The 19855-nt window shown below is 41.7% G+C and overlaps 3 protein-coding genes across 13 annotated transcripts in view; all 3 read left to right on the top strand.

The window, feature by feature from the left end:
* Positions 1 to 2259: 2259 nt before the first annotated feature.
* On the top strand, positions 2260 to 3678 carry LOC306935262 (gap junction alpha-8 protein-like; the record flags this gene model as incomplete). The annotated part of the gene is made up of 2 exons (XM_079518230.1): positions 2260 to 3432; positions 3580 to 3678. The coding sequence occupies 2 exons, from the start codon at positions 2260 to 2262 to the stop codon at positions 3676 to 3678; spliced, it is 1272 nt and encodes a 423-aa protein (XP_079374356.1).
* Positions 3679 to 8318: 4640 nt separating this feature from the next.
* On the top strand, positions 8319 to 15311 carry nifk (nucleolar protein interacting with the FHA domain of MKI67). Its single transcript, XM_079518606.1, has 6 exons — positions 8319 to 8593; positions 8837 to 8971; positions 10706 to 10814; positions 11646 to 11857; positions 12526 to 12576; positions 13924 to 15311. Exons 1-6 carry the CDS (start codon positions 8483 to 8485, stop codon positions 14152 to 14154), a joined length of 849 nt encoding a protein of 282 aa, XP_079374732.1. The 5' UTR covers positions 8319 to 8482; the 3' UTR covers positions 14155 to 15311.
* A 2211-nt stretch (positions 15312 to 17522) lies between these two features.
* Positions 17523 to 19855, top strand: part of clasp1a (cytoplasmic linker associated protein 1a) — a 77684-nt gene continuing 75351 nt past the window's right edge. For 8 of the 11 annotated variants that reach the window (XM_079518420.1, XM_079518418.1, XM_079518423.1 and 5 more), the window contains exon 1: positions 17523 to 17832. The gene's annotated coding sequence lies outside the window, so the exon portion shown is untranslated. The remainder of the gene's footprint in view (positions 17833 to 19855) is intronic. The other 3 variants (XM_079518415.1, XM_079518414.1, XM_079518419.1) reach the window with 1 other exon arrangement.

Below are 19855 nucleotides of genomic sequence, written 5' to 3'. Positions count from 1 at the left end.
ATTTCATCGAAATCTCCCGCAAATCCGTACACATGATCTCTGTAGTCATGTGATCAACACGAGCCTGTTGGATTTCTCAGATTCAACACTGATTGGCTAAGATTGCCTTCCAAAGTTTTCAGGAGTAGCCCGTTTTGTACAAAATGCTGCACATGTCCTGCTCATCCAGCATTCTATCCTCAGAGATGCTATGAGTGATCTGGCTCTGCATTTCCTCAACAAAATGAAGAACATTGTTGCAAAAAAAACAAAAAAACATGTTTATATTACTCCTAAACATTTTGCCAAACATCACACACACTCATATCCTCCTGGTGGAGACCTGTGGCCAGAAGGGCACTTTTTCTAGTTATTTATATTTCTGAAGGTGGTTATTTCTGCATTATTTAGTGCATAGGCTACAATCTGTAAGATGTGTTAATGTGAAACTTGACTTAATAGATTGATAAACATCACAATAAGGACAAAGCAGACAGAAAGATGTCACTTTGTACAAACTTCAGTTGCTACGCTAATTAATCACATGAAACCTAGCATTCCTATTCCAAGTTTGTCATCATAAGTGAACAATCGGCAAACATTAGGCAAACAGGCAGATCTACAAGCTCACAACAACACATTGTGAGCTATTTTTGGAAAAGAGATTTGGTGTAGACTAGGGAAAAAGGGAGGGGACCAAGTATACCCTGGGCGACCCTGGGAGACCCTTAACCCCTGGGATTAAGTGGTTCAGAACTGCCTCCACTGTCAGCTATACTATGAATGTCTACTCTACACAGTCAAATCCTCAATGCTAATTGAACTCAGAGAGTGTAAAAACAGACACCAATGAACCCATAAAAGTGGACCCATAAGGTTCCACTTTCATCCTTTTTTATTTTCTCAGCAGAGTTGAATTTACACAGATGGTTTTACGGTGTGGCTATAATAAGATTGTACACAGTAAAATACTAATACTAATAATTAATAATATTTAATTGTACTTTGAGTCTGTGAAAACGGACCCACATGGACTCGTACAGATATGTGACATGGGTAAATGTTTACACTCAGGGTTAAATTAACACTGAGGATTCTACTGTGCACCAAACACCAGAGTTTACGCCTCTGACAGACCTTCATAATATGTGTGCGAGCTGACATGGAGCCCCAGTGCTCTAAAGGTTGGTACAGGGCAGTGGACAGGAGCCCCAGTGCTCTAAAGGTTGGTACAGGGCAGTGGCCAGGAGCCCCAGTGCTCTAAAGGTTGGTACAGAGCAGTGGCCAGCAGTCGGTCAGCTGCTGCCGTTGTTTTTCCTACAGTACTGTATGTGTGTACATGTGTATGATTGCGTGTGTGGAAGTCGCATGCTGTGTTGGTGTGTACCCTGTGCCCTGACTCTACAGCGTCCATGTTGGTGTGGGAGCCTCAGGCCTGCTCCCATACATCCCTGCTCTGCCTCTGTTGATCCTATTGTCTCCTGCGTCACCACGCGTCGCCCGGCAAATAAAGGCTGTCTGGCTCCAAGCTTAAATATTGCAGCAAACTAAAAACCAACCATCAGAGCCGATTCATTCACATCTGCTCAGTGGGGCGACAAGGACAGGGCTTTAGGTGGGAAAGAGGGCAGAAAAAAGTTCACTTTTCCCTGCCGGGTGCCAAGAGAACGGGACAGGACTCAACTTCGCCGGAACCGCAGCTGTGGCAAGTTGCCCATTTGATAACGTTTAACCTTACAGATGAAGGGACTTAACTTTTTAATTTTTGATTTCTGATTAGAGGCTTCTTATTCAGGTGGCATCGTGTAGCATTTCGTGGCTGGTGAGACAGTGGTTTTAGATGGCTTGAGTGAGGACTTTTATTTTCCCAAACATGCCTCTGTTAATGTGAAACTTTGCTGTTTAAAGAATGTGAGTACATGCAGTGTTATAGTAAAATAACATCGGGCTGCATTAATATGCCTTTTGCAAACTTGTTTGGTAGATTATGTCGAGAATGTGCTTTCGTCCACGTGTAACGAGAATGGACATGGCTGGCTTTTAAGTTTAACTTTTAAAATGTTGGAAAATTGCAGTGCAACGGGTTGTCGAAATAAATACACATGGTAGCATACAAATAAAGTTAAGGATGGAAATGTACACGAGTTTTACTTTTTCGGTTCTACATTCCTTACTTTTTTTCCCCTGCTCTGTTTTCCCCTCCCTCTGTCTGCCCTGCCTACCGCACCCTCCCTATCCCTCCCTACCCCACCCTTCATTCTGCAGTGCTACGGACCGATCATGGGTGACTGGAGCTTTCTGGGTAATATTTTAGAGGAAGTGAATGAGCACTCGACGGTGATCGGCCGGGTGTGGCTCACGGTGCTCTTCATCTTCCGAATCCTCATCCTGGGCACCGCGGCGGAGTTTGTGTGGGGCGATGAGCAGTCCGACTACGTCTGCAACACCCAGCAGCCCGGATGTGAGAATGTGTGCTACGACGAGGCCTTCCCCATCTCCCACATCCGCCTGTGGGTGCTGCAGATCATCTTCGTGTCCACGCCGTCATTGGTGTACGTGGGCCACGCCGTTCACCACGTCCACATGGAGGAGAAGCGCAAGGAGCGCGAGGAGGCGGAGCTCAGCCGCCAGCAAGAGCTGAGCGAGGAGCGCCTTCCCCTGGCGCCCGACCAGGGGAGCGTCCGCACTACCAAGGAGACCAGCACCAAGGGCAGCAAGAAGTTCCGCCTGGAGGGCACGCTGTTGAGGACGTACATCTGCCACATCATCTTCAAGACGCTGTTCGAGGTGGGCTTCGTGGTGGGGCAGTACTTCTTGTACGGGTTCCGCATCCTGCCGCTGTACAAGTGCAGCCGCTGGCCATGCCCCAACACGGTGGACTGCTTTGTGTCTCGCCCCACCGAGAAGACCGTCTTCATCATCTTCATGCTCGCCGTGGCCTGCGTCTCGCTGTTCCTCAACTTCGTGGAGATCAGCCACCTGGGCCTGAAGAAGATTCGCTTTGTCTTCCGTAAACCGGCCCCGGCGCCGGTACAAGGCGAGGGCACGGCCCCGCTGCCGCTCCAAGGAAAGACCCTGCACCCGTTGTCTATGCCCTCCCTGCAGCGGGCTAAAGGTTACAGGCTGCTGGAGGAGGAGAAAGCTCCACCCATCACGCACCTCTACCCCCTGGCCGAGGTGGGCATGGAGGCCGGTAGACTGTCCCCGCCTTTCCATTGCCTGGAGGAGAAAGTAGAGGAGGTGCTGCCCATGGGGAACATCTCTAAGGTGTATGATGAGACTCTGCCCTCCTACGCCCAAACCACCGAGATATGTGGCAGCGTGATAACGGGTGGCAGTGTGACACTACACGAGGCGGAGGCAGACGAGGACGAGGATGAGCAGGAGCAGCAGCAGGAGCAGGAGGAGGAGGAGGTGGAGGAGGAGGTGGAGGAGGAGGTAGAGGAGGAGGTAGTGCAGCAGCAAGCAGTGGTGGAGGTGCAGGCGGAGAGGGCGGAGGAGGTGGTGGAGGAGGAGGAGGAGGAGGAGGAGGAGGAGGTGGCTGAGGAGGATGCTGAGGTAGAGGAGGTGGTGAACGGGGAGGGGGGGCCTCCCACGGAGGCAGGGATGGAGGCGACGGATACGATAGAAGACACGAGACCGCTGAGCCGGTTGAGCAAAGCCAGCAGCAGGGCCAGGTCAGACGATCTCACCGTATGAACCTGTGAGAGAGCGCATGTACACATGCACACCCATGCACCAAATGTCAAACATACGAGAGCACGCGCGCGCACACGCACGCACGCACGAACGCAAGCACGCACGCACACACACTCATACACATAACTGAAGACAAACATACTCTTGACTATAGGCGGGTCAAAAAGCAAGGGAAAATGACAAAATGAAAACCCACAGGGATAGATTCAAATAGCGTATACTATTGACACATGGGCGATAATTTTGCAAACGACAAACGATCTATGCGTGTTTGTGAGAAAAGTGAATATCATAAAAAGTAGCAGTTAAAGAGAGGAGGAATAGATTTTTTTATTAAGCGTGTTCTTATATATAAAAAAAAGAAAAATGTGGAAAGCATAAATATGCAGAGGGGAAATGTTTTTACTTGATGAAAATCCATGTTCCATTTTTAGAAACATCTTTTTCTATTGAAAGAGTTTTAACCATTTACAATGGATAATTACAAATTTTTACATGGGGTTCAAATAGGTATAGGGGGAAGAGAGTTATATTATTCTTGTGTGTCTGCAAATCAGTAATCTCACTGTAGTTAGGCACTGACTTTCATTCCCATTCAGGCAACCGCTTAAGCCTGATTTATACTTTGTCGAATAGGATGGAGTTGCCCAAAAATAACACATGTACAGGATTGTAGATCTGATGTTTTTAGGGAGCGACACCGTCGAGCGACGGAATATAAATTAAGCATTACTGAAAATGCAAGCCTTTTGCTGCAAATGGCGCGGGTGAGAGGGCTCTCGCACAGGCAAATCATACAACCAAATGCCAGGACAGATACAGGTACACAGCTCTTTGACATGAAGTGAAGTCCATTTTCAGGTTGAGAAGAGCATACCTTTTGCACATCCAGAGGCTCAAACTCTGTGCAAGGCCTTTTTACACCCTCATATCACCTCATCTATGCATCGATTTACACAGGATTCTTTCGAGCAAAGGGAGAACTGCATCGGTTTTAGAGCATTTCTCTCCTTTTATGTTTATATACAGGGTAGTACAGCTAAAGCTGAGTAGTGAAGAAAAATAAAAAAACAGACCACATGTTGAATGTCTCTTTTTCAATGTAATTCTACATCTCTTATTTTAGACTGCTTATGTTTTGTAGCCTATAAACAGTGGTTCCCAAATGGTGTGCAGAGGCACACTGGTGTGGCAGTGAGACAAGTTCAGGTATGCCTTGGGATTTTGTGAGGACACATTATTATTGCAATATATAGGCTATAACTATAGAAAAGGTTATGTATTATGTTGTTAATTTACTATTTCAGTACTTTGTGCACGCTCATTTATCCATTCAGAGGCAATTTCTATACCCTTTCAACCTGGCATTCCTATTTTGTCCATGACGTTATAGGCAAAAGTTTTAAATGATTATTAGCTGAAATAGCTGATCTACAAGCTCACAACCCGTTGTGTGCATCCATGTTGTGAGCTTTTAGATTGGCTATTTTTCACTAGGAATACAGATATGTGCCTTGCGATTTTGACTTGCCCATTGGTGTGCCTATGGCACAAAAAGTTTGAAAACCACTGGCCTATAAGCAGAACTGTGTACTGTGATATCACTTGTCTTTTGAAGAGAGCAGTGCTCAGTTTGCCCTATCAGAGAATGAACCATAGTAGCGACCTCAGGCCAAATCCTCTCTTTTCGTGCTGTACAAACAGGCGTCCGGGCGATAAAGATCACGCACCATCAGCACAAAGTATTGTTGAAGCCCAGAGAATAAAAGAAACCGCTCTCATCAATGAAAACAAGCATCCTTGACATAGCTGTGAAAAAATCTTTTGCCTTGATTTTATTTGACCATAGTGAACTTAAACCCACAAGAATATGAAATACTTGGGACATGTTTACAAATTCAGAGAGAGACAAATAACTATGGGCGAAAACCATTGTACATAAAGCCCTATTTGATGTTGGATAATGTACATAATACGCAGATCAGTTGTTTTCTAGTTATTTGACTTTGTCTAGTGAAATCACAGTAGCTAGGATAAATGTGATTTTAAATCGTTAACCCATTTGACCGCCAAAGGAAAAACAATACCATGAAAAAGTGCCCACATTGAAATGCGTTCATGCAAGTATCTTAGGGAAGAAAAGTCAACTGTTTTCAAATCTTTTGCGCATACGCTTAAACCAAAGACAAACATTAAAGAGATTAACACTTCATCTATCACATAATTATCTTAGTTGATTCAAACAGAATCTCCTCCAGGCAGTTTTACCATAATTTAAATTGAAGAACAAAGACTTTGATGTACAAAAAAGTGAGTAAGCCTTAAATGATGCCTTACTGTAGGTGTATCACACTTTCTCTCACACTCTCTCACTGTTTATTTTAATAGCTGCCATTGTATGATTTCCTGTGCCTTATCTGTAAATGTAAATTCTCAAATGTTGTACGATTGTAACAAGTAAATTGTGCTTATATTGCTCTGGGAACGATGTGACCTTCATGTTTTATTTGCAACTTTTTAATCTACAGTATCTGAAATAATTTGTCTATGCAACCTCTACCCCATCCCCACCCTGCCTGCTAACACACACACACACACACACACACACACACACACACACACACACACACACACATACACACACACACACACACACACACACACACACACACACACACACACACACACACACACACACGCATGTACACGCAGTGTTGGTTTTGGGGGTATGATCAAATGACAAACTCTAAAGAGAGAAGGCAGCTTTGACCCCTTTGTGACCCCCAGCCACCCCTTTGCCTCCCATAATCCAATGCTGCGACAACCTGTATTCAAGAAAGCCTTCAAAGAATCTCTGAATTGCTTAATGCATTAAAACATGTAACCGTGATATCTCAAAGCATGCCCTGTTCCTTGTGTATGTCTTTTTTTTTTTTGACAGTTGCATTGCCTATTTGTTTGTAAGAATATTTGATTAATCTTTGGAAAGGAAAAGAAATCCCTTTTTACTAACTTGTAGTCCTCTTTGCTCATAGATGTGTGGCAGTATCTTCTTTTGGCATGTGAACCAACGCAATAAAAGGTCACACGTGGTCAAGAAGTGTTGTGTCCGTGTCTATCTCCAACTACAGTATAGCATGCACACACACACGCACACGCACACACAGAACAAAGGGAGCTTTTCCCTTGCAAAAATATTGCAAGTGCACAGGGGCTTTCCAATAAAGAACGATGACACTAAGCGACATACTACTTATTCCACCTGAATCTAGAGCTCTAGGAACGTTCAAGTAACCTTATCAGACTTTCTACGACCGCTGCTGCTTAGACACAATAGATTATTTATTTATCACATACTCGTATTAATACTTTTCACAGATTAAAGAGGTTAAACATATAAGGTGTGTGAGTCGTGAGCATAGCAGCAGATATACTATGATATGGACATTAGTTCGCCACTCATATATAAAGAGTCTTTGGGTACTAAATCCTATATACATTTGAGATATCACTATTGTTATTGTTATTATAAAAATCTGCACGTTGTATATTAAGGTGCATGAGTATCAGCGTGCGCCAGGTTCGACTGAATAGTCCACATAGCATAAGGCATTGGGTTCTCAAAGTGGGGTCTGGGGACTCCCGAGGATCCTCGGTGAGTGTGAGGGGGGTCCCCAAGCAAAATGTGTTAATGCGCATGTGCATGTTGACTATTCAAAAATAGCAGATCTATAAGGTCATTCATCTATGAGTTTGTACATCTGCTATTTTTTCTTTTCTTTTTTTATCTCAGATTTTTTTCAGATGGGGGTCTGTGGCCAAATAGATATTAATTTGGGGACAATGGGGGTCCTTTACAAGTTTACATAAAAAGGTTTGACAACCACCCACTGGCATAAGGTACCTTTCACTGGTAGAATCCACAAGTAGGTAAATCAATGTCTAAGGCCAGCCTGATGATCATGCGTCAAATGTTTTAGTTAAGTAAAAGTATAAATACTGCAATGTCTGCGTTAGTAGTAGAAGTCCCGCATTCAAAATGTACTCAAGTAAAAGTACAAAAGTATGCATCAAAATGTACTTAAAGTACTAAAAGTAAAAGTATCCTCATATTGCAGAATGTCCCATTTCACAAGTTCAAAATGTACAAACTACAAAATCTTTTGAAAATAGCCAATCTACAAGCTCACAATGCGTCACACCGCAACGCATTGTGAGCTTGTAGATCTGCTATTTTCAAATGGCCAAAAACATATATAGGGTTGAAGTGGTTAATTTAATGTTTTCTAATTAAAGTTTAAATCTCCAAAGTAACTAGTAACTAAAGTTTTCAAATAATTGTAGTGGACTAGTAAAACAAGTACAAATGTTGTCTCTGGGATGTAGTGGAGTAGAAGTCAAATAAAAGTAGGCAATTGGAAATACTCAAGTAAAGTACAAATACCTCAAAACTGTACTTCAGTACAGTACTAAATGTACTTAGTTACTTTACACCACTGCCCATTCTACAAACTGTTTTGTTTTCAATCAATCAATCAATCAATCAATCAAATGTCGTTAGATCTCCGTTGCTGCAGAGGGCGCTGTTGAGAAGGAGGCATTGCCTACAGTTAAACATAAAACCATCATTTTCGTCGTTGACTTTTCAACACATGGACAAACCGGAAGAAGAATATACCAGCGTGGTGGTGGTGTTGTATGGACGATAAGTTGCGTGCGTAGTTGTTTGCCACTGTGAACTTCTCGTTATTCATCGTGATATTGTTATTATATACCATTATATAGTATATATTATTAAGACAACATGACTGAAGGGGAAGCAGGGGGGTCCGCCGGTGAACTGCTGGCTTTAAACCCACAGCAGGAAGAAGAGTTCAAGAAGAAAGTCCAGGAGGTGAAGAAGAGACCGCTCAAGGTTTGTAACTGAATTCAACGAAAATAGCAGTTCCACAAGCTCACAGGCCATCGCATCGTGACTTGTTGTGAGCTTGTAGAGCTTATGTTATCGGCGAGCGGCACACAGTCTTAAGTTGGGACGATGTCTAAATCAGGCAATTTTAAGATGTTTTTTTAAAACGATATAAAAGGTTTCTACCCAACAGCAATGTAAAAATAGTGTTATTATAGACAAGTAAGTGTGTTTGTGTGTGTCTTTTAGAGGGGAGGAGCCCTTCTAAATCCAGGGGTGATCTACGTGGGTCATCTGCCTGTGGGACTATTCGAGGAAAAACTCAAGAACTACTTCCAGCAGTTTGGGACCGTCACGCGGCTTCGCCTGGCCAGGAGTAAAAAGGTAACACTTGTCACACTATGTCTGCCTGTCCACTAGGGTTGGGATCTGGAGCCAACCGGGGGCGATTCTACCACATTTAGAACATTAAACATTGGAGTATAAGGTATATTAATGACATAGTTCAGAGTTGTATGGATATACCCCCCCTGTTTAGACTAGAACTGGGGGTCTAGAACTTGGGGTCATGTGATCAGTGACACACGGAGTCTAGCCGCAATTTGCAACTCTAGATTTTTTTTATAATGGGATGAATCTAGAGTTGCAATACCCTCCATTGACTCCCCACTCATCATTTTGCGTTTGCGATCTGCTTGTCTTAAACGACGTTAAACTCACCAACATTGCAGCTGTAGTCCAAGCTTGAATTATTCTCTTTCAATCTGCCGAGCTTGTTTTTCAGAAAAATCCCCCGTAGTCATGTTATGAGCTACTTTCTGTCAAGAAGAAGAAATGTTGGAGTTTGGAAGCGCTCGTTTGTATTAAGGTGTCGCGCTGCTGCCTCCTGCATTATGTGCAAATGCGAAACGGATGCATGCAGGGACGTTCAGTGACTTACGACGAGCGCTTCCAAACTCCAGCACTTAGAAAAAGAATCACTTGCACAGAATTTCTTGACAGAAAGTAGCTCATAACATGTCTACGGGGGATTTTTATGAAAAACAAGCTCGGCAGATTGAAAGAATAATTCAAGCTTGGACTCAGCTGCAATGTTGGTCAGTTTAACGTCGTTTAAGACAAGCAGATCGCAAACGCAAAATGATGAGTGGGGAGTCAATGGAGGGTATTGCAACTCTAGATTCATCCCATTATAAAAAAATCTAGAGTTGCAAATTGCGGCTACACGAAGTTGTGCATTTCCCGTCAGTCAGTCAGTGTATCTCTCGAAATCCCCATACATGGGGAAAGCCCCCATGTATGGTGCCCAGGTCTCGTGACATCAGGGATGATAGCCCATATATGGAGATCCCTGATGTCATCAATATTAGTTAGTATATGGATATATGTCAGAACCTGTTCTGACATTCCATATGTTGATCCTTCCCCATCCATCCTTCTGCTTCGATGTCTCCCTTTTGACTGATACCTGTCCATTTAAACTCTAGACGGGTCTGCCCCAAAATTATTTGTGCAGCCACTCCCGACAGCTGGCGAAAACTAGAGTTCTCAACAGGCTCGAAAATTAAGGCCCGGCCCTACTTGGGCCCTCATCAAACCCTAGTGTACACTCAAGACACTGCCCCTGCTGCCACCCTTAGATCTCCATACATGGAGCTGACCTGTTATGACATTTCCATATGTTGATCTGACCTCATCAAACCCAGTACACTCAAGACACGCTCCATATATGGCCAGTGCACGCGACCTCGCTCTTTAGATCAAGGCCGCTTCTCGCCCTCTGGCGTCTTACTCGTACTCTTTGGCCTGCAGAGTACACCTTTGTGATGTCAGTGATGCCAAATGGACACTTTATTCATTGTACTTTCTCTCTGGCACCAACTGAAATGACTCCAGGTGTATCAATGATCTGGGGTCATATAAGGTGTGCCTACAGTAATGTGGTACGTTTGCTTATCGCCTGCCTGATGATTGGCAGAGTGATTAAACCCAGGTGCCCACAAAAACATCACTGACTGCATGAGAAATAAGTTAAGCACAGAATCTCAAGTCGAAATTTGCGGATGTGTGTGCGCTGGGCGCATGAACTAATGTGTGTTTCTCTGCTGGCATCTTCAGACAGGTGGCAGTAAAGGTTACGCCTTCGTTGAGTATGAATGTGACGACGTGGCCCGGATCGTTGCTGAGACCATGAACAACTACCTGATGGGAGAGAGGCTGATCAAATGTGAGCCTTCGTGAAAACATTGCAACATCATCAAACACAATACCTGTTTGACATCAAATGTATGAAATGAACTTTGCCGTGCATATCACAAGCCTTCAACACTGTTATATCACTGTCATCATTGTATGTCATTTGCACTAGTGTCATAGTACTGGAGGCCAGTCTCTGAAACTTACTTTGGGTATATATATAGAATACAAATCTGCGTTTCTCCCTTTACGTGCTGCTTGCTTTTGATTCCTTTAAAGTTTTTGTGGCAGCCAGCAAAATTTGATATTTGATACAGTAGTAGTTGTTCACCCCTCTGTACTAGTGGTGCACATCGACACCATGCTCCTGTAGAAAAAAAATCAGCGTGGGACCCATATTATAATAACCAAACTTTTGGAAAATCTTAAATCTGCCCATGGTTGGTTTAAAAACAGAAGTGTATAACTGCAAGAGCAGCACAGTATTGCATGAGTTATTTACAATATTATTATCATTCAGATTATTTAGTTGAGTTATTTGTAATTTTCTAACATTCACTGTTACAGTCACTACAATATTTACTTGTATTATTTAACTAAGAATGAATGTTGTACAAGCCCTGAAGAATGAAGGTAGATGTTTTCCATTGGCACCAACTGAAACTGACCTCAGGTGTGTCGGTGATCTGGGGTCAGATATTAGTGTGCCGACAGTAATGTGGTACGTAATGCTTATTGCCTGCCTCAGATTGGCAGGGCGATTAAACCCATGTGCCAACAAATCCAGTCAGTCACCAAAAATATTGACCTGCTTTTAATTTGCAGTTTAACTCTAAATCTCTCGTCTCCTGCTGGTTCTCAGGTCATGTGATGCCCCCGGAGAAGATTCATGAGAAGTTGTTTGTTGGCTCAATGAGGAAGTTTCGTAAGCCCTCAAATCCTGCTGTTAAACGCTACAACAAGGAACACACACAGGAGGAGGTGGACAAGATGACCGACAAGCTACTAAAGAAGGAGAAGAAACTCCGCAAGAGACTGGCAGCACACGGGATCGAATACGACTTCCCTGGATTTGTAAGAACCTGTGGTTTTAGAATGTTAGTTTAGACTTAGAATTTTGTCGATGTCTTCATCTCTTCTTTACTGCTTTTTCTTTCACTGCTTCAATCAACACTAATAGTGTTGGCTTTCATTCATGCATCTGTTTAATTACTTTTGATGTCATCTTCTTTGAACAGCACAGTATTGCATGAGTTATTTACAATATTATTATCATTCAGATTATTTAGTTGAGTTATTTGTAATTTTCTAACATTCACTGTTACAGTCACTACAATATTTACTTGTATTATTTAACTAAGAATGAATGTAGATGTTTTCCATTGGCACCAACTGAAACTGACCTCGGGTGTGTCAGTGATCTGGGGTCAGATATTAGTGTGCCGACAGTAATGTGGTACGTAATGCTTATCGCCTGCCTCAGATTGGCAGGGCGATTAAACCCATGTGCCAACAAATCCAGTCAGTCACCAAAAATATTGACCTGCTTTTAATTTGCAGTTGTGGTTTTAGAATGTTAGTTTAGACTTAGAATTTTGTCGATGTCTTCATCTCTTCTTTACTGCTTTTTCTTTCAGTGCTTCAATCAACACTAATACAGTGTTGGCTTTCATTCATGCATCTGTTTAATTACTTTTGATGTCATCATCTTCTTTGAACATTAACATATTTTTCCCTTCCAGGCTGCACAGAAGAGGTCATCAGATGAGATTAATGCGTCTTCGTGTAGCAATGTAAGGACAATCCATTCTGTTTTACCTTTTATTGTAGAATCAGGGATTGTACTAGCACTTGAGTAGGTGAAATTATTTAAATGTGGCTCTAATGGCTAGAAAAATACTCTTGGCTATGCACCTTGAAAGGGGGTGCATACTTAGTTTAGACTAGTCATGGGTTAGGTTTAGGTGTGCTGCCCCATGGGAGGTTAGGTAAGTACTGCACCCCCTTGAAAGTGCATGATTTTACCAGCCCTGAAGAATGAAGGTAGATGTTTTCCATTGGCACCAACTGAAACTGACCTCAGGTGTGTCGGTGATCTGGGGTCAGATATTAGTGTGCCGACAGTAATGTGGTACGTAATGCTTATTGCCTGCCTCAGATTGGCAGGGCGATTAAACCCATGTGCCAACAAACCCACTGGATGATTGCTGTTGAAATCTCAACTCGTGTTTTTGATGGGCTTTCAGACATGACGTCATGTGTCAGCCAAGTCTGGACTTAATGTTTCTCTTATTCATGCTCTCCCAAAAATCGGCAAGCCCTCAAATCAACAGACCCCCACTCATGTCATGTGGCAGCCAAGTCTATGGACTTTTAATGTTTGCTTTAGAACAGTGACGTTGTGTGGCAGCCACAGTGGGTGCACCTTACTTCACACGAGTTCTTCTGAAACTTGAGACTTTTCTATTTTATTTAAACATGTAATTTGTGCATGTTAACTATTGCACACAAATCTCTAAATAATGGACTTCTAATGTTGGACTATGCTACCTGCTGTTCTCAGATTTGTGTACATTTAGTTAATATCAGAGTTGCAGTTGGTTCTGAACAATTTAATTATTTCTGTGCCGCTAGCTGTTAGCATAAATGTCCGTATAAATACGGACATGGGAGAGAAATAATGACATTTAGTTTTTCTTTCACAGAATTACAGGTGTAAAGAAGTGGGTGAAATTATATTTTTCATGCTCAATCATTTGTAGTTTTATTTCATGAGGAGGGAGGAGGATAGAGTTAATCCTCCTCCTAATGTGCAGTTCACTAGATCAGTAACAGATATGGGACATAGGTCTTCATGCAACATGGAAAGGCATGAAGTTCTGTAATTTTATGTTTATGTTTTCATTATAACCAGAAGATGTAAAAAAAAAAAAAGAAAAACAGGGGAAAAAATTGATTAAGAGCTGAACAGCTATTTTTGCTATTTTCGGAAACCTTTTTATGTACAAGTTCTACGAACTGTGTTAGTGGCATCTCATGTGCAGGACCCCAATTGGCTTCTGAGAACCTTATCTGAAACCGACCCGTAGCGTATGGAAACAAATCCATGGTTGATGATCCTCTCTCTCCCCCTCCGTCAGGATGTCACACCGCTCTGCACCCCCTCCGTCATGGAAAAGAGGAGGTTGATGGACGTCAACGATGACGATGGGGACGATGAGATCGTCCTCAAGCTGCCAACTGCCGTGACCTCCAGTGAAGATGAGGAAGAGGATAGCTCAAAGGAGGAGGATGGGGAAAGGAGTCATGATGAAGAGGATGTCGCAGAGTGCGACGAGCCTTCAGAAGGTGACAAGACTGTAACAGAATGAAGGAAACCAGTGAACTATTTTATGACGGACATAGTTGTCTCTGTCCGCAGAGACGGTGTGCATTCTGTGCAACCATGTGGGTTTGTGTCTAGGTTAAAGGACGCTTTAACTTCGGACTGTGTTCAATAATGTCTACGTATTTGAAGTCCTCCTTTTTCATGACTAGCCTTTATTTGGACGTAGTAATTATGTAAGGGAAGGGCTAGGCTTGGGCGGTATCTATTTTTTCAAAGCTTCATAATTTCCTGAAATTTTACCAGGCTACAGGTATGTGTTGGTATTTGTGTTTAAAAAAAGAACAGAAAAGGTAATAGCTGAGCTGCTGGTGATTCAGTCATTATAGCATGTATGACATTATAGCATGGATACCATATGCAATTAGTCTACTTGAACAAGTCTAGCTGGGTTTAAATACTTACGTGCATAGAATACTGAATTAGGGCTGCAAATTTATTTTTTTCGGTTATTGTATTAATAGATTTTATTTGATTAAGCGGACAATTGAGAAGTCTGTTTGCTTGATAATTCTGTTCATTTTTATACATCAACGAATTGACATGAAAATGATGACTTTTTTTTTATATAACATCTTAAAAGATAAGTCTATTAGACACTAATTTTTTTTACTTGGTCGAACATTGATGTCGTAAAAAAAAATACTTATCTGCAAGCGCACAATGCTATCGTGTTTTGAGCCTGTAGACTTGCTATTTTCCATTTTGAAAAGGTTTGACTGCTAAATGTTTTTTCTTGTATAATTAAACAAGTTAAAAGTTTGAATTAAGTGTTTCACCCCATAATGAATAGATATTGGGGAAATAAGAACACTTCCATAGATTCAGCATACCTTACTGGAGAACCCGATGACACTTGTTGGTGCAGTGACATGTCAGTGGGCTCAACAGAGATGACGTGCAGCTAGATAAAGTTATAAATGGCAATATTTTCCCGATTCCTTATTTACCGGTACATGTTAAAGCAAGGAAACCCGAGATAGCCTGATTGTTACGGGTATAAGAAAGTCCAAGATTCTACAGTTTATTTTCAATTTTGTTACTGTACTTTTACTATGGTATAGTACTGCTATTGTGATATGAAATAATTTTATTTTAAAATGATTAGAAACATTTTAAAATAAAAAGATTTTCTTTAAGGAACTACATTTTGTCTTCAGTGTGTTTTCCACAAATGAGTCTTGAAAAATGGGGGTCGTCTTATTTCGGCACAATACTTCATCCTGGCAACAGATCCACGTTGTACTTCATGATGTTCATGGCTGGTGGAACTTTGGCTGATGTGTCAGTCTGAACATCTGTCTCCTCATTTTATCTGCTAGTTTTGGTAAGAATAGGGGAAAAAGGAGAGGACCAAGTGTAAACCCCCTAGGGAGTAGGTGGGGATATTGGAAATCGTAACTCTGGTGTCTTGGAAATGGCCCTACCTAAAGGTGTTGTAATACGCTGTCATGAGTGCAGCTCATGTGTTGTGCATTTGCTTTTTTTTCCCCTTATTTTTTTGTTTGTGTTCAAGAGAATATCTGACGTTTTCAAATTCTCCTTTTCCATGTGGAACCAGCCAGTACCTCCAGAGTATTGCCATGTTCTTGTTTCTCAATAACCTTAACTAGTTTAAAACCAGTCAGTATGCTCTAAACCAGATGTCCGGTTTATAATAAATTTCAGATGAATCTATTCCCTTTAGAAAGCTGAAAGGTACAGTATTTGCACAAAGTACAGATCAGTGATGGAAGAAGTACTCACATTTTTTACTTGAGTAAGAACTATTCAGATAAGTTTGGCATTCAAAATGTACTTGAGAAACAAAGTACAAAGGTATTTGCATCAAAATGTACTTAACCATTTCACACGTTTTCAAATGTATAAAAATCATTTGAAAATAGCAGCTCTGCAAGTGATGAGTTGAACTTGTAGACTGGCTATTTAAGTACAGTGTTACATAGGTTTCGAGTGGTTAATGTATGTTTTGTAATAAAATCTACAAGTAACAAAGTCGCTAAAGTTTTCAAATGTATAAAAATCATTTGAAAATAGCAGCTCTGCAAGTGATGAGTTGAACTTGTAGACTGGCTATTTAAGTACAGTGTTACATAGGTTTCGAGTGGTTAATGTATGTTTTGTAATAAAATCTACAAGTAACAAAGTCGCTAAAGTTTTCAAATTGTAAGTACAATATTTTCCTCTTGAGATGTAGTGGGGTAAAGGTATAGCATTGTAAATACTGAAGAAAGTAAAACGTACATTCAAATTGTACGTCATGTACTTAGTGACTTGACACCACTGGTAGCCTATAGATTGATTCAATGTGAGTCAGAATGACAACCTGGTGTGGTTAGGAGGATAATCCACTGCCTATTCATGTAGGCTAATTATCTTGCTGTCTGATTTAGAATGGGGAAGGAAATTGACAGAATATAAATAGAACCGATGCCCACTTAAACTACATGGATGGACAGCCGTGATACATGGACATGAATAAACCCGCCAGTAAGGCACAGTTTACTAGCATTACTTTAATTACTGCAGCACAACTCATTTTGTCCAGAAGATGTCACCACACACACACACACACCGTTGACACCATATTATATACCGGTACGTTGACACTAGCTCGGTTGACACCAAGTAGTAGAAAGCTGTGTTGCGCTGTGTACTAAATTGTTTATTTTTGGATTCATTAATTCATTCAATTAGCAAAAAAGAACAATAGCCTATTTGGCAAAAGTTGTACATCCCTGGGATTCCCTGCAGTAAACAGCTTGGTAAACACGGACCCACCACGGTGTTAATCCCGCGTGACGCGGCGGCTTCACCAGGTTTTCCGCAGAACCTGTGGAAAGCTCTGTTTGCATTTTGCAGTTGAGTGCTCAGGTCCGGCCTCAAGCCCGCCTACTCTATCCGGTATAATTCATGCACGTACACAGTAACACAGACGGATTCCGTATCCGTTCTTTACCGGATTTGCAACCTGCTATGGGACCGGGCCCCATTCTGTTCTTAGCACAGTGTGTGTGTGGACTGTGGAGTGTGGAACAAACCAAACCAAACATGCGACAATTTTCCCAAAGTGCCAACATCATCCCCAGCCCGACGGCGCATGCGTACGACATGCGACGTGTTACACAGATATAGATAACGTATCGGAACCTGTGACCCCGGCGTTCGCCGTTTTAATGTTTCACTGTCGTGTCGCGATTATGTTTTTGACTGATACTGATACTTAGCCTCGGTTCCAGCCTGACTCGCTGCGTTCCAGCGATTCAGCCTGGAACCGAGGCTAATAGATAATGTAGGTAAATAATAGTGTAGTGAGTGTAGGAGGTCATGGTCTAGGTAGATAATAACTTTAAGTACATATTCAGATAGTTCTTGAATGCTAGAATTATAACGTTTCCCCATAAATCAAAACAAGCGAAGGTAAGCCACAGCGACCTCCACAGTCACGCAAGTCTATAGGTCACCAATCTCAGCGAAACGCCCCATTCTTGTACTGCTGCTACTGCAAGCAGCAGCATTCTGGGGTGGAGAGAGAGAGGGGGGGAGAGAGACACATAAGACAGTGAGAGAGACACAGGGAGAGAGAGAGAGGGGAGGCGAGGCTGAAAGCAGACTATAATACTACCACCAGCTGTATGTTAAAAAAAAGATTGGATCTGACGTGGTGAGTAAATACTCACAATGTTCCTTTGTGATGTTGCTGCTGTGGCTGTAATCTGAGTGACGTTTCAATAAAAGGAAAGGACTATAGCCTCCTATAGCTATTATTATTATTATATTATTATTATTATCTGTCTGCTTTTACAGTAAAACCATCATCCAGATGTTTAGAATGAAACATAAAGGATTTGGTTTGTTGACATCATTTTATACTACTGGTTGGTGTTCTGTTCATGTATTATATTGTGTGTGAATGGTGATATTTCAGCTGGTCCAACCCAAAGCTAGCCATGGGAGCCTGGCTAACCTGACACAAAGCGTGTGTGTGTGTGTGTGTGGGTGTGTGGGTTGTCAAAAGATGACAGCAGTCACTGTCTGACTGGTATGCCTGAACTATATGTCACAATGATATAGTTTACTGTAATAATATTAAAATATCAGGGAAAGGGTAGAACTAGCCTCGAACTGAACCGTAGTAACATTTGCTTTCTGTTCTGAGAACAATGTACTTTGAACTGCATTTGACATTTGTTATATATATTATTTTTATAAAGCAAGCAGGTTGTTCCCTTTCTTCCAAAACATGATCCTAATACTATCTCCTAAAATATTATTGTCATGTTTTTAAATGTTATGCATGTTTTGAAGGCCTGTCAGAGGACAACATAAAGTGGTTTTCATAACAACAGCACATGGTCACGCAATTCACACAAAGTACTTTGAAGAAGTTTTATAGAAGTGAAAGTATCAAAGTCCAATGTATGCAGTCTCCAGACAGCAGCATGTTCTTCACTAGCTCTGGTCCATAGCATTAAGGATGTTCGATGTCAGCTGTCATTAGGGTTGCGAACCAACTAGGCCTACCTGAAATTCAATAACTTGTGACACAAGAAAAAGTACTGTGTTTGTCTATTATATTAACCACTTTAACCCCAGCATCCATATTCTGGGGCGACGCCGTGGAACATTAGCCAAAAATAACTTATCTACAAGCGAAGCGATTGACACTTTGTATCACTATTAGTATTTTTGGCAAAAAGATTTGATATAGTCAGAAGAAAAAACCCAATCCAAGTACAGTACAGAGACAACTCCGGTCCAGTTGATTAAGTCTGTAGGGTTTAAATGTTGAGTAAAATAACTGTTAAATAGCTATATTCTGATTATTCTCTATAGTGTTTGTTCACTTTGTTCATTAACAGGAGTCTCCCCGACTCGCCTGCTCTTTAGTGAACAGAAGATGCATTTTAAGCCTGGGACACCTATTTTATCCAATCAGGAGAGAGAACTTGCACAGAATACAGATAATTAAACAAGTTAAATTGTAAGTGATGGCACCAAGAAATGAACAGACAAAATTGGAACTGGAACACTATACTATAACATTGAAGCTGATATATGGGTCCTCTTTCCTGATTGTCTATTTCAACCTGAAAATGTGTTTTCTGTTTATTTAAGAGCTGGAGAGACGGGGAGGCCTCTGTTACTGAGCAAACAGTGTATAACAATGTTTAGTATCAGAATATAGTGCTTTAACCTTACAACAAAAACCTTTGTTTTAACAAATATCACTTAGGCCTACCCATAGTGGTTAACAACCTGTATTGGAGTACAGCCTATGAGCTGTTTGAACTCAATGTGTGTCATTGATTGATTCCCCTAAATAAGGAATAATGTGTGTCCCTTATCAGTTTAATAAGGGACACATCTTTAATTTCCTAATAAAGGGCGATTCTGTATTCCAAGGAACGGTTGGCAAGTTTCACACTGGCACCTGGATGTTGTGTTAACTGTGAAGTCATGATCCAATGAAATATTCGCTGCAATCCAGAACATACTTCTTTAATGAATAAAACATTAGTTTGTTGTGTGTTAATAATATAGTAACAAATACATCTGCAGTGATTGGATGACGTCTCCCTACTCTTCCACTACCCTCGGTCCCAGCCGTACTCATCTGCGATGAGAAAAGCCTGGTCACAACCTAAGGCAGAGAGTGCATCGGCGGAAGTGTTGGGCCGGAACAT

Source organism: Electrona antarctica, assembly GCF_951216825.1.
Source record: "Electrona antarctica genome assembly, chromosome: 13".
Lineage (NCBI taxonomy): Eukaryota > Metazoa > Chordata > Actinopteri > Myctophiformes > Myctophidae > Electrona > Electrona antarctica.
This window is presented reverse-complemented; position numbering and strand designations above follow the sequence as displayed.

Bases quoted from the DNA above. Each gene is read 5' to 3' on its own strand.
- nifk (XM_079518606.1), top strand. From the start codon at position 8,483: ATGACTGAAGGGGAAGCAGGGGGGTCCGCCGGTGAACTGCTGGCTTTA. The intron at 8,594-8,836 runs GTTTGTAACTGA...TGTGTCTTTTAG, and splicing joins TGAAGAAGAGACCGCTCAAG to AGGGGAGGAGCCCTTCTAAA. The intron at 10,815-11,645 runs GTGAGCCTTCGT...GCTGGTTCTCAG, and splicing joins GGGAGAGAGGCTGATCAAAT to GTCATGTGATGCCCCCGGAG.